The sequence below is a fragment of the Scyliorhinus torazame genome, chromosome 17 (assembly GCF_047496885.1).
Source record: "Scyliorhinus torazame isolate Kashiwa2021f chromosome 17, sScyTor2.1, whole genome shotgun sequence".
NCBI classification, from domain to species: domain Eukaryota; kingdom Metazoa; phylum Chordata; class Chondrichthyes; order Carcharhiniformes; family Scyliorhinidae; genus Scyliorhinus; species Scyliorhinus torazame.
In genome coordinates, this window is record NC_092723.1 from 81,139,895 (window position 1) to 81,154,843 (window position 14,949).

The window sequence follows — 14,949 nt, forward strand, 5'->3', positions numbered from 1 at the left end:
TGAGACAGGGTTTAGAGAACCCCAAAGTGTATCATGGAGTTCACCTGACCCACAACTTTTACTAGATTGTGGTATGGGGAGCACTCGGCCCACTCTACAGGTGTGGTACAGCAGAAAAGCAAAAGTGTTTTTTAAAGCAAAGCAATGTTTATTCTATGAACTCAAGTTAACCTTTTTAAAACACAGTGAACATCTTAGCAACCATTAATTCAAATACAACCCCCAAAGACTACAACACTAAGTAATCCTTTAAGCTTTCCTTTTAACATCCATAAGACTTGAAAACAAAACTTTTAACAGAAGCACCTCAGGTTTAACTTCACTACTGAGAACAGTTACCACGTTGAAATCAGCAAATGGACACTCATAAGCTTGCAGAGATTCACACAGATCCTGCTGTAATTGCAGGTTCTCCAAAACTAAAATGAAACCAAACCCACCCTGCAGCAAAAAGCCTAAAGTGAAAGTAAAAAGCTGACAGACATCCCAGCTCCACCCACTCTGACATCACTGCAGTAATAAACACCCATTTCTTAAAGGTACTCTCACTACAGATATTTATATACACACCCATTTCTTAAAGGTACTCTCACATGACACTCCATTTTTTATCCACAAACCTTCTCCAAACTAATGTTGATTCTGCTTTCATCATTGTTTCTGATTTTGCATTCCATGTGGAGGAATACGTTGGGTAATTATGAATCTTAACTTTGCTATGAATTCAAAATGTCTCTCAAGGCAAGACCATTTAGAGACCTTGGGCGGGATTCTCCACTCCCGCGCTGAAGTGCCCACGGCGTCGTGAACGCCGTCGAGATACAGCCCCTATCCCGACCGATTCAGGGCCCGATAATGGGCTACGATCGGGGCCGCGTCATCTACACGCGCCAGGCCTTGTCGCTGCGTAAAGGCGGCGCCGCATACATGACGCGGCTGGCGCCGCATAACTGGCGTCACCTGCGCATGCGTGGTTGCCATCCTCTCCGAGTCTGCCCAGCAAGAAGATGGCGGAAGGATCTTGCGGGGCCGCGGAAGGAAAGAGGTCCTCCTTCAGAGAGGACGGCCTGACGATCGGTGGGCACCGATCGCGGGCCATCCCACATTTGAGGTACCCTCCGGTGCAGGATCCCCCCCTCCCCACCCCGCAGGCCACCCCCCCAGCGTTCCCGCGCTGTTCCCGACGGCAGCGACTAGGTGTGGACGGCGCTGGGGGGGAACCCGCCGTTTTGGCCTGACCGCTCGGCCCATCCGGGCCTGAGAATAGCGGGGGTGCTGGAGAATCGCCATTTTGGGTGTCTCCGGCGATTCTCCGGCCTGCGTCCCGCGGAACTCGACGGGGCCGTTCCCGCCGCTTGGGAGAATCGCGGGAGGGCGTCGGACTGGCGTCCCGGGAAATATCGGCGGCCCAGGCGATTCTCCCAACCGGCGCGGGAGTGGAGAATCTCGCCCCATGTTTCTACACAGGCAGGCAATAGTGACTTTGAATGAAATGGGAGCAATCCAGCAGTCAGAATGACACAACCTTATCTGCAAGGTGCAAAATATGCTTTTTGCTTTTAGACAAATTCCTTGCGTGTCTGTGTGCGTGAGCACGCAGGCTCTGTTTGTATTAAGCAGAGCAGCAAGCCTGATTCCATTGGAACATGAAAGTTGTCTGGTACTCTGCCTCTGTAATTTAGTAAGTAATTTACTCTTGTGTGCTATGTGTAATTAAATCATCACCTTGATTCTTTATAGAGGTACAGCTTTATGATTTTACTGACCATATCACATAGACACCACTCTTGCCCCTTAAGGCAGCCATGGCTCAGTTGGTATCACTTATGCCTAGGAGTCCGAAGGCTGCAGGTTCAAGCCCCAGTCCAGAATCTGAACGTAAAATTCAAGATTGATGATATCCAGTGCAGTAATGAGATGGTGTATTTCAGTTAAGAAACTAAACATGGGCCCAATCTGCGCTCTCATAGAATTTACAGTGCAGAAAGAGGCTATACGGCCCATCGAGTCTGCACCGGCCCTTGAAAAGAGCACCCTACTTAAGCCCACACCTCCACCCTGACCCAGTAACCCCACCTAACCTTTGGACATTAAGGACAATTTAGCATGGCCAAACCACCTCACCTGCACATCTTTGGACTGTGGGAGGAAACCGGAGAACCTGGAGGAAACCCATGCAGACACTGGGAGAACGTGCAGACTCCGCTCGGGCAGTGACCTAAGCTGGGAATCGAACCTGGGACCTTGAAGCTTTGAAGTAACTGTGCTAACCACTGTGCTACCATTCCACCCATGTGGACAGAAAAGATCCCATGACACAATTCCATGCCAAATAACCTCCTTCTGCAATGTACTAATTCACTGGTGATCAGGAGTACAGCAAAACACACCACAATGGCCCAGATTTTATCTAATTCCCTTTTGCAGGCTGCTGTTAAATCTGTATCCTCCAGTTAAATCCATGCCACTTGCTGTGTTTACAAAATCCTTCTACCTCGTGTCACCTCTGGTTCCTTTGTCGGCCATCTTAAAACTATGCCCTCTGGTCATTGACCCTTTAGCCATTGGAAACAGTTTATCTTTAGTAATATGCCAAATCTCCTCTTCACATATGCTTGTCCATTCCACCTGTCTCCTTGTCGTCTTGAAATCTAGCACTACCATTGCTGTTTACTAGTCCCAGTTTTGTATTACCTGCAGATTTCAAAATTGTGCCCTGAACGTCTAAGTTATTGCTGTATATCTTAAAACATCAATGTACCCTGGGAAACATCACTCCATCCAGTCCGAGAAACAGAATCATAATTGTTCGAGCAGGAGGGGACCATTTGGCCATTGTCTCTGTACTGGCTCCCCAATGACTCGTGCCATTCCCTGTAACCCTTGCATGTTTTTTTTTAAATTCATTCATGGGACGTGTGCCAGCATTTATTCCCTAAATACCTTTGAGGGGGCAGTTAAAAGTCAACCAAATTGTTGATTCCCAAAATTCTTTCTCCGTCAGTCTGGCCTCAATAAAAGTCGAGATGGATTTGCACGTAAATATAAGTTATTTTATTCAGCTTGCAAGCTTGATTCATTTCACAGAAACATAAGAGACATCCAGTCTCCTACATCCCAGAAAGCGAATGAACAAAGAGACAAAGGGATCTCTGCAAATCAATTCAAATGGTATCAAGTTTCACATACTCGACACCCATAGGTCATCCTATGTCCCTCCTGACTTGTTTGATCTATTCTGATTGGCTCACTTCCAATCCCTTTCTCTGGCCCCTATCAATGCAGCATCACTCTCATAGACACACCTCTTCCTGCTTTTTCCATGCGGTCTCAAATCCCTTTGTCTCTATCTGCCAGAATCAAAGTGGCTTATTTCTACATTACATTAACTAATATCTCTAAAGTAACTATTTTATATCACATTCGTCATTCCCTCCTTTTATCATTCCATGATAACCGAACTATCCAATCCATAGCTACGGTTCCTCATCTAAAAAGATCCGTCGCTGCATTTCCAATTCCTGTCTTAGCCCCCCTTCATCTGCCTCACCCTCATGGATTTTAACAGTTAAATCTTTTTTTTTCGGTGATTGGGGCGCTGATCTGATCCAGTGCACCCCGCATTCTACCCATCACACATTTAAGGATGGCCAGGCCCACAAAGATGCAGCCAATAGCTACCACTAGATACATGGCCATGTTTATCAACCAGTCCTTCCATCCTCCAAATCCCCAGTTACCCCAAGAGCCAGGATCCTGCATCCCGCCCAAGTGATCCCGTATGCGATCCATAAATTTAGTGATGTTAGCGGTCAAGTCCTGAACTCCCATGATACACTTGCCCTGTACTATGGCGCATACCCCACCCTCACGGGCCAGAAGATAGTCAAGAGCATACCGGTTCTGCATTGCAAACAACCGTAGCTGAGACAACTCCTTAGTTATTGCCCCGAGGGCTCCCAAGGTTTCATTTCCCAAGATGGTAAGGCCGCAAATAAAATAATTCCGATCACTGACAGCCAAGGAACCCCCCACACCTCCCAGTGTCAATACGCTCAGAATGCCCCACCCGGCTGAGTGGCCCCGGTTGGGTGCAAGAACCTGAGGTTTTTTCCAGTTCTCGCAAATTCAGCAGAGACTGCCCGGCGTGCTAACTGATTATGCAGGTTCCACGCCGAAGGGCAGGGGACTGTGGTAGGGACTAGAGTCCCTATAGCAATTCGGCGGGGAAATGGGGGTGACAAAACGTTGGTCGCTGTACCATTAAATAAAAAGTAGTATCCTTGTTCCGTGTGGAGGCTAGCATCACAATCAGCATATCGGTTGCGTAAGGACCCCCCAGTAGCCCAGTTTATCCAACTTTGAAATGCCCATTCGGGCCGCCCAGCAATGCGGAAAGCCCTAGTCCCAACAGTGATATGAGAGACATTCGCCCAGCCACAGAGGAGCTGGAGGCCGGCGTTCAATGGAACGCAAGTGGTGTTGTAACCAACGCATTAGCCAGACGCCTGGGTGATATGGCACCTCCTGTCCGTACAGGTGGGAAACAGACATGTTATATTTGTGTCCACCTCCACCAGCAAACAGCCGTATCCTTCAATGCTGAAGCAATTCTCGTACGACCGGGAATCCCTATTGGGAGTGAAGTGGCTAGGTATGTACGCCCTCCACCGTCGCAGCCTATCGTACTGTGAATGGGAATTATCCCGAGGAAGGGGAAGGCAAATAGCCGGTGGTGCTGAACCCGGATCGTAAGGAAGAGTGACCTGATCGGGCAGTGGTTCGGAATGCTGACAATGAACCACCGTTTGGGGAGTGCCCCAAAGCGGTGAAACAGAAAATAACCTCGACACCGCTGCGGGGTTTGGGTAGCAGACAACCCGTCCCTGGCCATACAGACGGTGGTAAATCTGGTAGAAGAGATTCATACTACCCGGGTTTTCCTCAGTTTGGCCTTTAATTAACTTAAGTGTATCTCCCGGTAACCTACGTACTTCCCTTCTCATACGCCCCGTCCTCTCTCTAGTCCCTTTCTCTTTCTCATAGCCTCTTCCTACACTCTTCTGACAGCCTGATTTTACCTTTATTGTACCACTCTTAACACATCCAAAATCAAATTTACATGTATTCCAAAAACAAGGCAATGTCCATGCAATGTTCCCTTCCCATCGCCGGGACCGGTGCAACTGCTTCATGACTCCTGCATTCTCCTTAACTTTGATGACCTTCCATGAGTCGATACCATGTCCTCGTATATGGGGGCAGCGAAGAACATCACCTTTGCATAGGTGATGTATCCTTGTAGATTGGTTGGGGCTACACAGATACATAATATTCCCCTTTTCCATGTCCATCGCCAATAACACGCCAAACTAAGTGAGGCCAAATATCAGACAGACGATGCGTAGCCACTCCATCATGCTCCACACCTGTAAAATAGCACTGGAGAAGGGAGGCAGGTTAGTATCCGACCTTTTACAGCAGTGGAGATGGACTCAATTTACAATGATGTAGGTGGACCCAAGCACTTCGCCCCTCCACTTTAACTGCTGTGGGGGTGGTAAGGAGAACTTGGAAGGGCCCGTCCCATCACGTCTCCGACCCCTTCCTAGTCCAATTTTTGACCATGACATAACTACCGGGCTGGACTGAAAGTGAGCTAGGTACTGGGGGCAATGGCTGGTGAGCCGCGCGGACCTGGCCATGGAGTTCCTTGAGCACTTGCGTGAGGGCTAGAACATAGGTGGTCATTTCTTCAGTCATCTGATGAAACTGAACCAGTCTGGGAACCTGCAGGCTCCAGGGAGTTCTAAGAGGCCTGCCATAAAGAATCTCGGCGGGAGAGAGCCGGGCCGGTCCCGCAGGTGTAACCCGCAGCTGGAAGAGGGCAACGGGGAGCAACTTAAGCCATGCCAGTCCCGTGTCTGCTCTTAATTTAGCCAATTTAGTTTTGAGGGTCTGATTGTGTCTCTCAACCAACCCGGCCGCCTGCGGTCTGTAAGCACAGTGTAACTGCTGGCGTATGCCTAACTGGGAGCAAAACTCCTTGTTAATTTGTCCAATAAAATGAGGCCCATTATCAGAACTTAACTGAGCTGGTATACCGAACCGGGGAATGATTTCCCTCATCAAGACTTTAACCACAGTAGCAGCTTTATTATCGATAGTCGGATACGCCTCGACCCATCTGCTGAACACATCCACAATGACCAAAACATATTTGTAACATTGACACCTTTCCAACTCAATGTAATCCATTTGGAGCGTCTCAAAGGGACCACTGGGCAACGGGGTTTGCCCCTTCCCACAAGGGATACCTTTTCCGGTGTTATATTGCTGACAAATCAAACACCGATTACTGATACTTTGGGCCAACCCCTGCATTTTAGGGTGCCACCAAGTGTCCAGCAACAAATCACTAGTCCCTCGATCCCCACAATGAGTTGCAAAGTGTACACATTCAATGACCCATAAAGCCAGCACATCAGACATACAAGTTTGATGTGCAGGCGTGGTCCATAAAGAGGAAACCGAATCATATGTACAACCTAACCGTTTCCACATTTGTTTATCACTCTCAGGAGCGTCCTCCTGTAACCTTATGACGTCTTGGATGGTTGGCATTGACTTGTCAGAAGCAGACATATAGTAGATCGTTTAGTCTGACTAAAGATCTTAGGCACCATCACTTGCTGAATTTGCGCGGCTGTTCGCGCTGCACGATCTGCTCGTTCATTACCAACGTCAACTGGGGTTGTACCATTCGTGTGGGCAGCGCATTTAATACCGGAAATCTGCGCTGGCATAAGGAGGGCCTGCAGTAGGTCATTAACTAAACCCCGGTGGGATATTTGACCACACATAATCATGTCAGGTTGTTCTGACGAAATGTCACTCAAATCGCCCCTTATTGTGGTAGTTTCCTGAATCAAGGCTAAACAGTCGTGACCAGGCGCGTCCTCATGGACAGGGGGACCGCTAAGAAAACAGGCTGGATTGATAGTGGTACAGTATTTAAATGTCAGACGTGGATTGTTCAAAAGGTATATCTCATACCTATTCTGACGAGCTGCGGTAAGATGCTGAGTCTGCAGTTGCCTCAGTAGCGCGATGACCGAGTGGGAGCTATACAACGTAATATCCTGTTGGAGGGTGAGAGCATGTAATGGCTATGCGATGGCATTGATTGAACGTAAATCCTGTACTAATCGGCACTGGTCTGGTTTGGCTGGTTTAGGCACAGCAAGTATGGGGGTGTTACATTCTGATTGGCAAGGGACCAAAATACCCTGTTTCAACAGCTCTTGAATTAATTTATCTATTGATGGAGCAGCTTGAGATTTCAGGGGGTATTGTCGAATGGAAGGTAGCTTTACATGATCCTTAATCATCACCTTAATAGGTGTAACATTTGTCTTTCCCACTTGTGATGGGTATTCCGCCCAGACCTGTGGATTGACATATTCCAACACATCATGTCCCCTGTGATGCTGCAGTCGAGTGTTAATCGTTTCAGGGTCCTCAAAATATTTTATGGTAGTGCCGTCCGGCATGACTTGAAGTGCGTAGTCTGTTGGATCTGAATGATCCACTGCCCTCCTGACCATTCGCCCCATATCCCTGGCATGGTACTGGTCATGGACCTGACGTGTAATATGAGGGTTTACCGAAGCTGACTGTGGCCATAAATGTGGTGGTATTGTAACAAAATCGGCTGTACCTTCTTTTCCCGTGACTGTGGCTGTAACCTTGACTGGCCATTCGGTCTCAAGTAATGGCTGGTATTTGTCCTCCAACTCCCTGTTTCGTCCAGTTCTGTCATAGGCCAGGGTAACGTGATGCAGTGACTGTTCAACGTCTAACGTCCACCACTGGGGGGTGATAGAAATATAGCACTGTTGTCTCATCCTCCTCTTCGCTGATCCACCCACCCAAAGTCACTATATTGGGGCTCCTGCTGGTAAACTACCATTTCTGCCGCTTGTTGGGGTCGCAGATCATCCTTTTTCATTACATACTCAGTCTTAACCTTTGTAACTGAGCCTCCTTCTTGGTCTACACCCTCCTTCCAGTAAAATCTGACTGCCCTTGCCATCTGGGAAGGGTCGTTCTCTGTCCAATTCATGTTATTACATTTCACAGCAGTAACCACAGAAGGTGGTAGGCAATGCATTAACATAGCACAGTATTGAGGGGAATTCTGACCATTTTGATACAGCAAATCGCCTGACTGCCCCCGGTAGATTTCATTAAAACGCTCCAGAAATTCCTCTGGCTCTTCAGTCTTCCTAGGTTTTAGGTCTAAGATAACAAAGATTTATGGGCCTTTGAAATGTGCTATTCAACGCATTCAAGATCTATGTCCTTCTATCGTCGTCTAACGCATAGGCCTGCTGGAGTGCGGCATGACTAGCATAATTCAAGTGGTTAAGATAATTGCGGTACTCTGCTGGGGTTAAAATCTGCTGGACTAGGGCCCAGAGGTCCCTTGAATCAGCTTGATAAATTGAGATGGTAGTTCTCAAGGAATCCACGAAGGCAGCAGGAGATTTTTTTCTATCTGGGATTGTAGCCATAATAGCCATCATCTCACTGGGTGTCCATGGGAAGTAAACGTCTATCGTGGGGTTCGCTCCCGCAGTCCCTGGGTCAGGGTTTCGCATCTTCCTAATCGGTAACTGTCTCCGAATGTCACCAGGGGGCACTCTAGCTATTTCCCCTGGTTGTTCCAAGACTTCAACGTCTCTCCCTGTCACTAGGGGGAGTTCTTTCTCTTCAAACAAAGTTGTTTCAGCTTCCTTTGTTCCCGTATCTTGTGATTTCTCCTTAGTTTGGGGAGACTTAGGTGATATGCTTAATTGTTTCTGGTGAGCGTCAAGCCCCTCTCTCGCTGTCCGAGATCTTGTCCTAGAGCTAACTGGGCTTGTGGGACAGAGTTCCTTTTGCTCTTCCGGTTGTGAAGTTGGTAAATCAGGACTCACACTATCACCCAAAAGGGCTTGAGTTTCTGGCATATTTGAAATCTGGTGAGCAATGACTGGGTATATATTATTGTACTCTGGTGGTTCTGGAATGAGCGCAGACCATGCTATGGGTGCAGACGGAACTTTTACTGACTTTTCCAAATTATTGAATTTCTCTTCTTCTGTCAATTCAAGGCCAGCCATTGAACTACGTAGTTCGTCTCTTGTGTGACCCGGGTCCTTCCTGTCTCTATTTGCTCTTTTTTTTTTTAAACTTAAAAATGTTTGAAAATTCAAATTGAATTACTGCAACTTGCAAGCTTAGCTCTGATAGACAAAGACAGAGAAATGTACAGCACAGGAACAGGCCCTTCGGCCCTCCAAGCCCGTGCCGACCATACTGCCCGACTAAACTACAATCTTCTACACTTCCTGGGTCCGTATCCTTCTATTCCCATCCTATTCATATATTTGTCAAGATGCCCCTTAAATGTCCCTATCGTCCCTGCTTCCACTACCTCCTCCGGTAGTGAGTTCCAGGCACCCACTACCCTCTGCGTAAAAAACTTGCCTCGTACATCTACTCTAAACCTTGCCCCTCTCACCTTAAACCTATGCCCCCTAGTAATTGACCCCTCTACCCTGGGGAAAAGCCTCTGACTATCCACTCTGTCTATGCCCCTCATAATTTTGTATACCTCTATCAGGTCGCCCCTCAACCTCCTTCGTTCCAGTGAGAACAGTGATCTCAACTCAGAACTAAATTTACAATTTGCTTAACACAAACTTGTATAACATTTACAACTTAATTATTTCTTTATCTTAACAATTTTTCTTTTAACAAGTTTTTTTTTCTTTTACATACACATAAGTATTAGCAAAATCAACTATCATCTCCAGATTGACACTTTTTAAAATGGTGTCCATGATCTTCTTTAAGTTTCTATTCATCTCCAGATAAAATGAGATAAACCTTATTTCAAGTAAGTAAAACTTAAGATTCTGGCAATTTCAATCAATTGCTTTCGAAAATAATAACTTTTATCAAAGAGGTGGAGAAACCCACTGGTTTCCTTTAATTAATTCAAAACGTAACTTTGCTGGTGTTCACTGACTCAAAGGAAAGGTATCCGATTACACTAGCGACTGGTGCTGTTATCTCAAGGCCTGAGTGAGAAGCACTGTCTGTCTTTCACTTTGCCTGCTGCTGTTAACCCTTTGAGAGACTTCTGCTTCAACCAATATGCAGCATTCCCCACAATCTCAACTAGTCCTCGGAACTGCGTTTTTCGCCAATACAGTCCAAGGAGACAATTTTAGTTTAATCAACTATATATTTAAAACACTCTCACATAGAGTTGAACCATCTTCAGATTTAAAAACAGTTATACTGGACTGAACCTTCAGTACTGAAGTCCCATCAGCCCCTGAACCCATATAATAGACTGAACCTTCATTACTGAAGTCCCATCAGCCTCTGAACCCTTATACTTGGAATTGAATCATCATTTGAGATGTCACATCAACCCAAAACCCTAACCCAAGCCGAAACAACAATATGAAATCCCATCAATTAAATTGCTAATCCCCAGACTGAACTGTGATTTCGTCGAGGCGGTCTTTCTGTGCCAACCGCGAGTGACCAGACTAATCAGACGATAAGAAGAGGGGAACAATCAATGCGCGGTCGTTTTCCAGTTCTACATTGAGGGCCCTTTGTTCCCCATCCTCCTGTTCATAATCAGTCTAATTCTGATTTCGCAGTTGGATCAGGATCGCCCTGAGAAATCCCGGTTTTCGGCACCAAATGTTGATTCCCAAAATTCTTTCTCCGTCAGTCTGGCCTCAATAAAAGTCGAGATGGATTTGCACGTAAATATAAGTTATTTTATTCAGCTTGCAAGCTTGATTCATTTCACAGAAACATAAGAGACATCCAGTCTCCTACATCCCAGAAAGCGAATGAACAAAGAGACAAAGGGATCTCTGCAAATCAATTCAAATGGTATCAAGTTTCACATACTCGACACCCATAGGTCATCCTATGTCCCTCCTGACTTGTTTGATCTATTCTGATTGGCTCACTTCCAATCCCTTTCTCTGGCCCCTATCAATGCAGCATCACTCTCATAGACACACCTCTTCCTGCTTTTTCCATGCGGTCTCAAATCCCTTTGTCTCTATCTGCCAGAATCAAAGTGGCTTATTTCTACATTACATTAACTAATATCTCTAAAGTAACTATTTTATATCACATTCGTCAAATTGCTGTGGATCCGGAGTCACATGTAGGCCAGGTAAAGACGGCAGAGTTCCTTTCCTAAATAACAGTGAACCAGATGGTTTTTTACGACAATCGACAGTGATTTCATTCGACTTCTGAATCCAGATTTTTTAAAAAAAATTGAATTCAAATTTCACCATCTGCTGTGGCGGGATTTGAACCTGGATCCCCAGAACATTACTCTGGGTCTCTGGTTTACTAGTCCAGTGACAATACCACTACACCACAATCTTCCCCTATTAATCTGATGCCTTCTTGAATGCCTTGAGTGAACCTGCCCCCACAACACTCCAGGCAGTGCATTTCAGACCCAAACCAGTCATTTACCACAACTTGTATCCTTTAGCCCAGCAGTCATCAATCTTTTACTTTATGCGGACCATAGATCGTCACCAAAAGCTTTTGCAGACCTCAAAGTACGCAAGCCATTTTAACATTTTTTACACCGCCTACGGATGACGATAGTCAAGCTAATATATCAACGGGCTACTTGTAATTATTTACGTTGCACATTCTCAAGTATATTGCGGATTATATTACACAAGGATGTTTGTGATGCAAATTACATTGTGAATAATAATGTAATATTGATTATGATACATGATTAGCGCCAAATTGTATTCATTTTTCCACAGACCACCTGCAGTACTCTGGTCATCAGTGGTCCACGAACCACAGTTTGGGAACCACTGCCATAGCCAATTTTGTACCATACTCCTACAGCCCCCTTCAGCCTATTGGCCCAGTTTGCTTGCAAACCTAATATGTAGTATCAAATGACTTTTGAAAGACTGATGTCCTTGTGCATGAATCACAGAAAGTTGGTTTGCAGGTGCAGCAGGTAATTAAGAAGGCAAATTAAATATTGTCCTTCATTGTCAGAGGGATGGAGTTTAAAAACAGGGAGCATATGTTGCAGCTGTATATGATGCTGGTGAGGCTACACCTGGAGTACTGTGTACAGTTTTGGTCCCCTTATTTGAGAATGGATGTACTGGCACTGGAGGGGTGCAGAAGAGATTCACTAGGTTGATTCCAGAGTTGAGAGGATTAGCTTAAGAGGAGAGACTGAGCAGACTGGGACTATACTCATTGGAATTTAGAAGAAGGAAAGGGTTTCTTGTAGAAATACAAAATATGAAGGGAATAGATAAGATCAATGCAGGGAGGTGCTCTGGCTGGTGAAACTAGAACTAGGGGGCAAAGCCTCAAAATAAGGGGGACAAATTTAGGACTGAGTTGAGGAGGAACTTCTTTACCCAAAGGGTTGTGAATCTGGAATTCCCTGCCCAGTGACGCAGTTGAGGCTACTTCATTGAATGTTTTTAAGGCAAAGGTAGGCTTTTGAACAGTAAAGGAATTGAGGATTATGGTGAGCAGGCAGGTAAGTGGAGCTGATCTTATTGAATGGCGGAGCAGGCTCGAAGGGCCAGATGACCTCCCCCTGCTCCTAGTTCTTATGCATACTGCATCCCCTTCATGCACCCTCACTGTTACCTCATGAAAAATCTCAATCAAGTTAGTTTGCCCTCAGTAGTTTTCTGTTGGATCTCCTTTGTTATATTGTGCTTATCCAAGTGGCTGGTAATTTCCTCCCAGATTATTGTTTCTCTGAGGTTCCCACTACCAATTTGAAACTTGTTAAACCTATAATTGCCAGATTTATCTTGTCTCTTTTAAGCAAGAGTGTAAAATTAGCAACTTGCCTGCCTTTAGCACCACCAAGAAGATTGTCCAGCACCTCCACAAGTTCTTGCTCTCTTCAACAATCTACGGTGCATTCTCATCCAAACGAGGTGATTTATCCACATCCAGCCTTTCCAGTATTGTCTTTACTTTTATCTGTGCCATCACAAGTTCCTTGCTTACCATAACTTTGGCAGAGTCCTCTTGGTGAAATGTTTGTTTTACTGGGTGACATATGCTTGTTGCATTTAATTTCCACTTGTGCTTAGTATGAAGCAGTTCTCAAGCTAGTTGTTTAATTGTTTGTTTTCGTTCTCGATAGTGGGTTCACAGCAGCAGAGAGCATTCACTCTGGGCCTGGCTGCACTACTCGGTGAAGGCATTTATAACTTTGGTGAACTGGTGAGTATCAAACGAGAGGACTTGCAATCAGTCCTGACTTTGCTCATGAATTTCCTTCCCACATGCAGTGCTTCAGAATTGTTATGGTTACTGAGCATGCAAATGGGATTCCCACCCTGTGGGTTGTATACATTTATGAAATTGTTCTTAAATGTACAGTTCTTAAAAGCTGTAGAATTCATGAAATAGTGATGTGAATTTGTTATGTTCAGTGCATTGCTAATCGCCTTTTAGTGCTGTGTGTGATACTGCGCATTTAAATTTTAGCAGTGCATTATGAGGAGCCCATTGTGTTTGCTGATCTGATTGGCAAACATATGAATTAGGAGCTGGCATAGGCCATTCGGCCCCGAGTGCCTGTTCTGCCATTTGATAAGATCATGGCTGATCTGATTGTGGGCCTACCTTTTCAATTCTACCTTTCCTGTTTACCCCCTATAACCTTTGATTCTTTTGTCAATCAAGAACCTATCTAATTCAGCATTAAAAATATTCAACGACCCTACTTCCACTACTCTGGGGAAGCAAATTCCACAGATTTACAGTCCTTTGAGAAATTCCTCCTAACCATCTGAAATGGGGTCCCTATATTTTTAAAATGTGTCCCCTAATTTTAGTCTCAGCATGCACCCTGTCAAGTCCCCTCAGGATCTTACGTTTCAATAAGAATGCCTCTCATACATCCCTTTCTTCATGTTGTTTGTTACCTCAAAGAACTCTGATAAATTAGTCATACTTCCTTTCCCTTTCAGTTCCCAAAGGACTGTAAATCTGTGGAATTTGCTTCCCCAGAGTAGTGGAGGTAGAGTCATTGAATATTTTTAAGGCTGAATTAGATAGGTTCTTGATTGAAAAAAGGGAAAGGAAAGTGTTGACTCTGCCTGATTGCAGAAAGATTTTCTGAGTGCCTTCCTTGGGCGACACGGTGGCGCAGTGGTTAGCGCTGCTGCCTCACAGTGCCAAGGACCTGGGTTCAATCCTGGCCCTGGGTCACTGTCTGCACCATCTCCCCATGGGTTTCTCTGCTTTCCACCCACTAGTCCCAAAAAGACGTGCTTATTAGGTGAATTGGATATTCTGAAATCTTTGGGCGGGATTCTCGACCCCCGCCGGGTCGGTGAATCGCCGGGGAGCGCTGTGAATCCCACCCCCGCCAGCTGCCGAATTCTCTGGCACCGGAGATTCGGCGGGGGCGGGAATAGCGCCGCGCCGGTCGGCGGACATCCCCCCCCCCCCCCCCCCCCCCCGGCGATTCTCCGGCACGCGATGGGCCGAAGTCCTGCTGCTTCTATGCCAGTCCCGCCGGCGTAAATTGAACCAGGTCCCTTACCGGCGGGTCCTGGCAGTGCGGGTGGGCTCCGGGGTCCTGGGGGGTGCGTGGGGTGATCTGGCCCCAGGGGGTGCCCCCACGGTGGCCTGGCCGGCGATCGGGGCCCACCGATCCGCAGGCGGGCCTGTGCTGTGGGGGCAATCTTTTCCTACGCGCCGACCATCAGCCCCTGCCATGGCAGATGCGTAGGTGACCCCCCCCCCCGCGCATGCACGGGGATGACGTCCGCAGCCGTTGACGCTCCCGCGCATGCGCGGACTCGCGCCGGCCGGCGGAGTCCCATC

General features: G+C 46.5%; 1 protein-coding gene across 1 annotated transcript in view; it reads left to right on the top strand.

The window, feature by feature from the left end:
• LOC140393976 (26S proteasome non-ATPase regulatory subunit 13-like) overlaps positions 1–14,949 on the top strand; it is a 92,655-nt gene that overhangs the window by 51,851 nt on the left and 25,855 nt on the right. Inside the window, exon 8 of the mRNA XM_072480686.1 lies at positions 13,256–13,335. Within this exon, the coding sequence (XP_072336787.1) occupies positions 13,256–13,335 (80 nt within the window). The remainder of the gene's footprint in view (positions 1–13,255; positions 13,336–14,949) is intronic.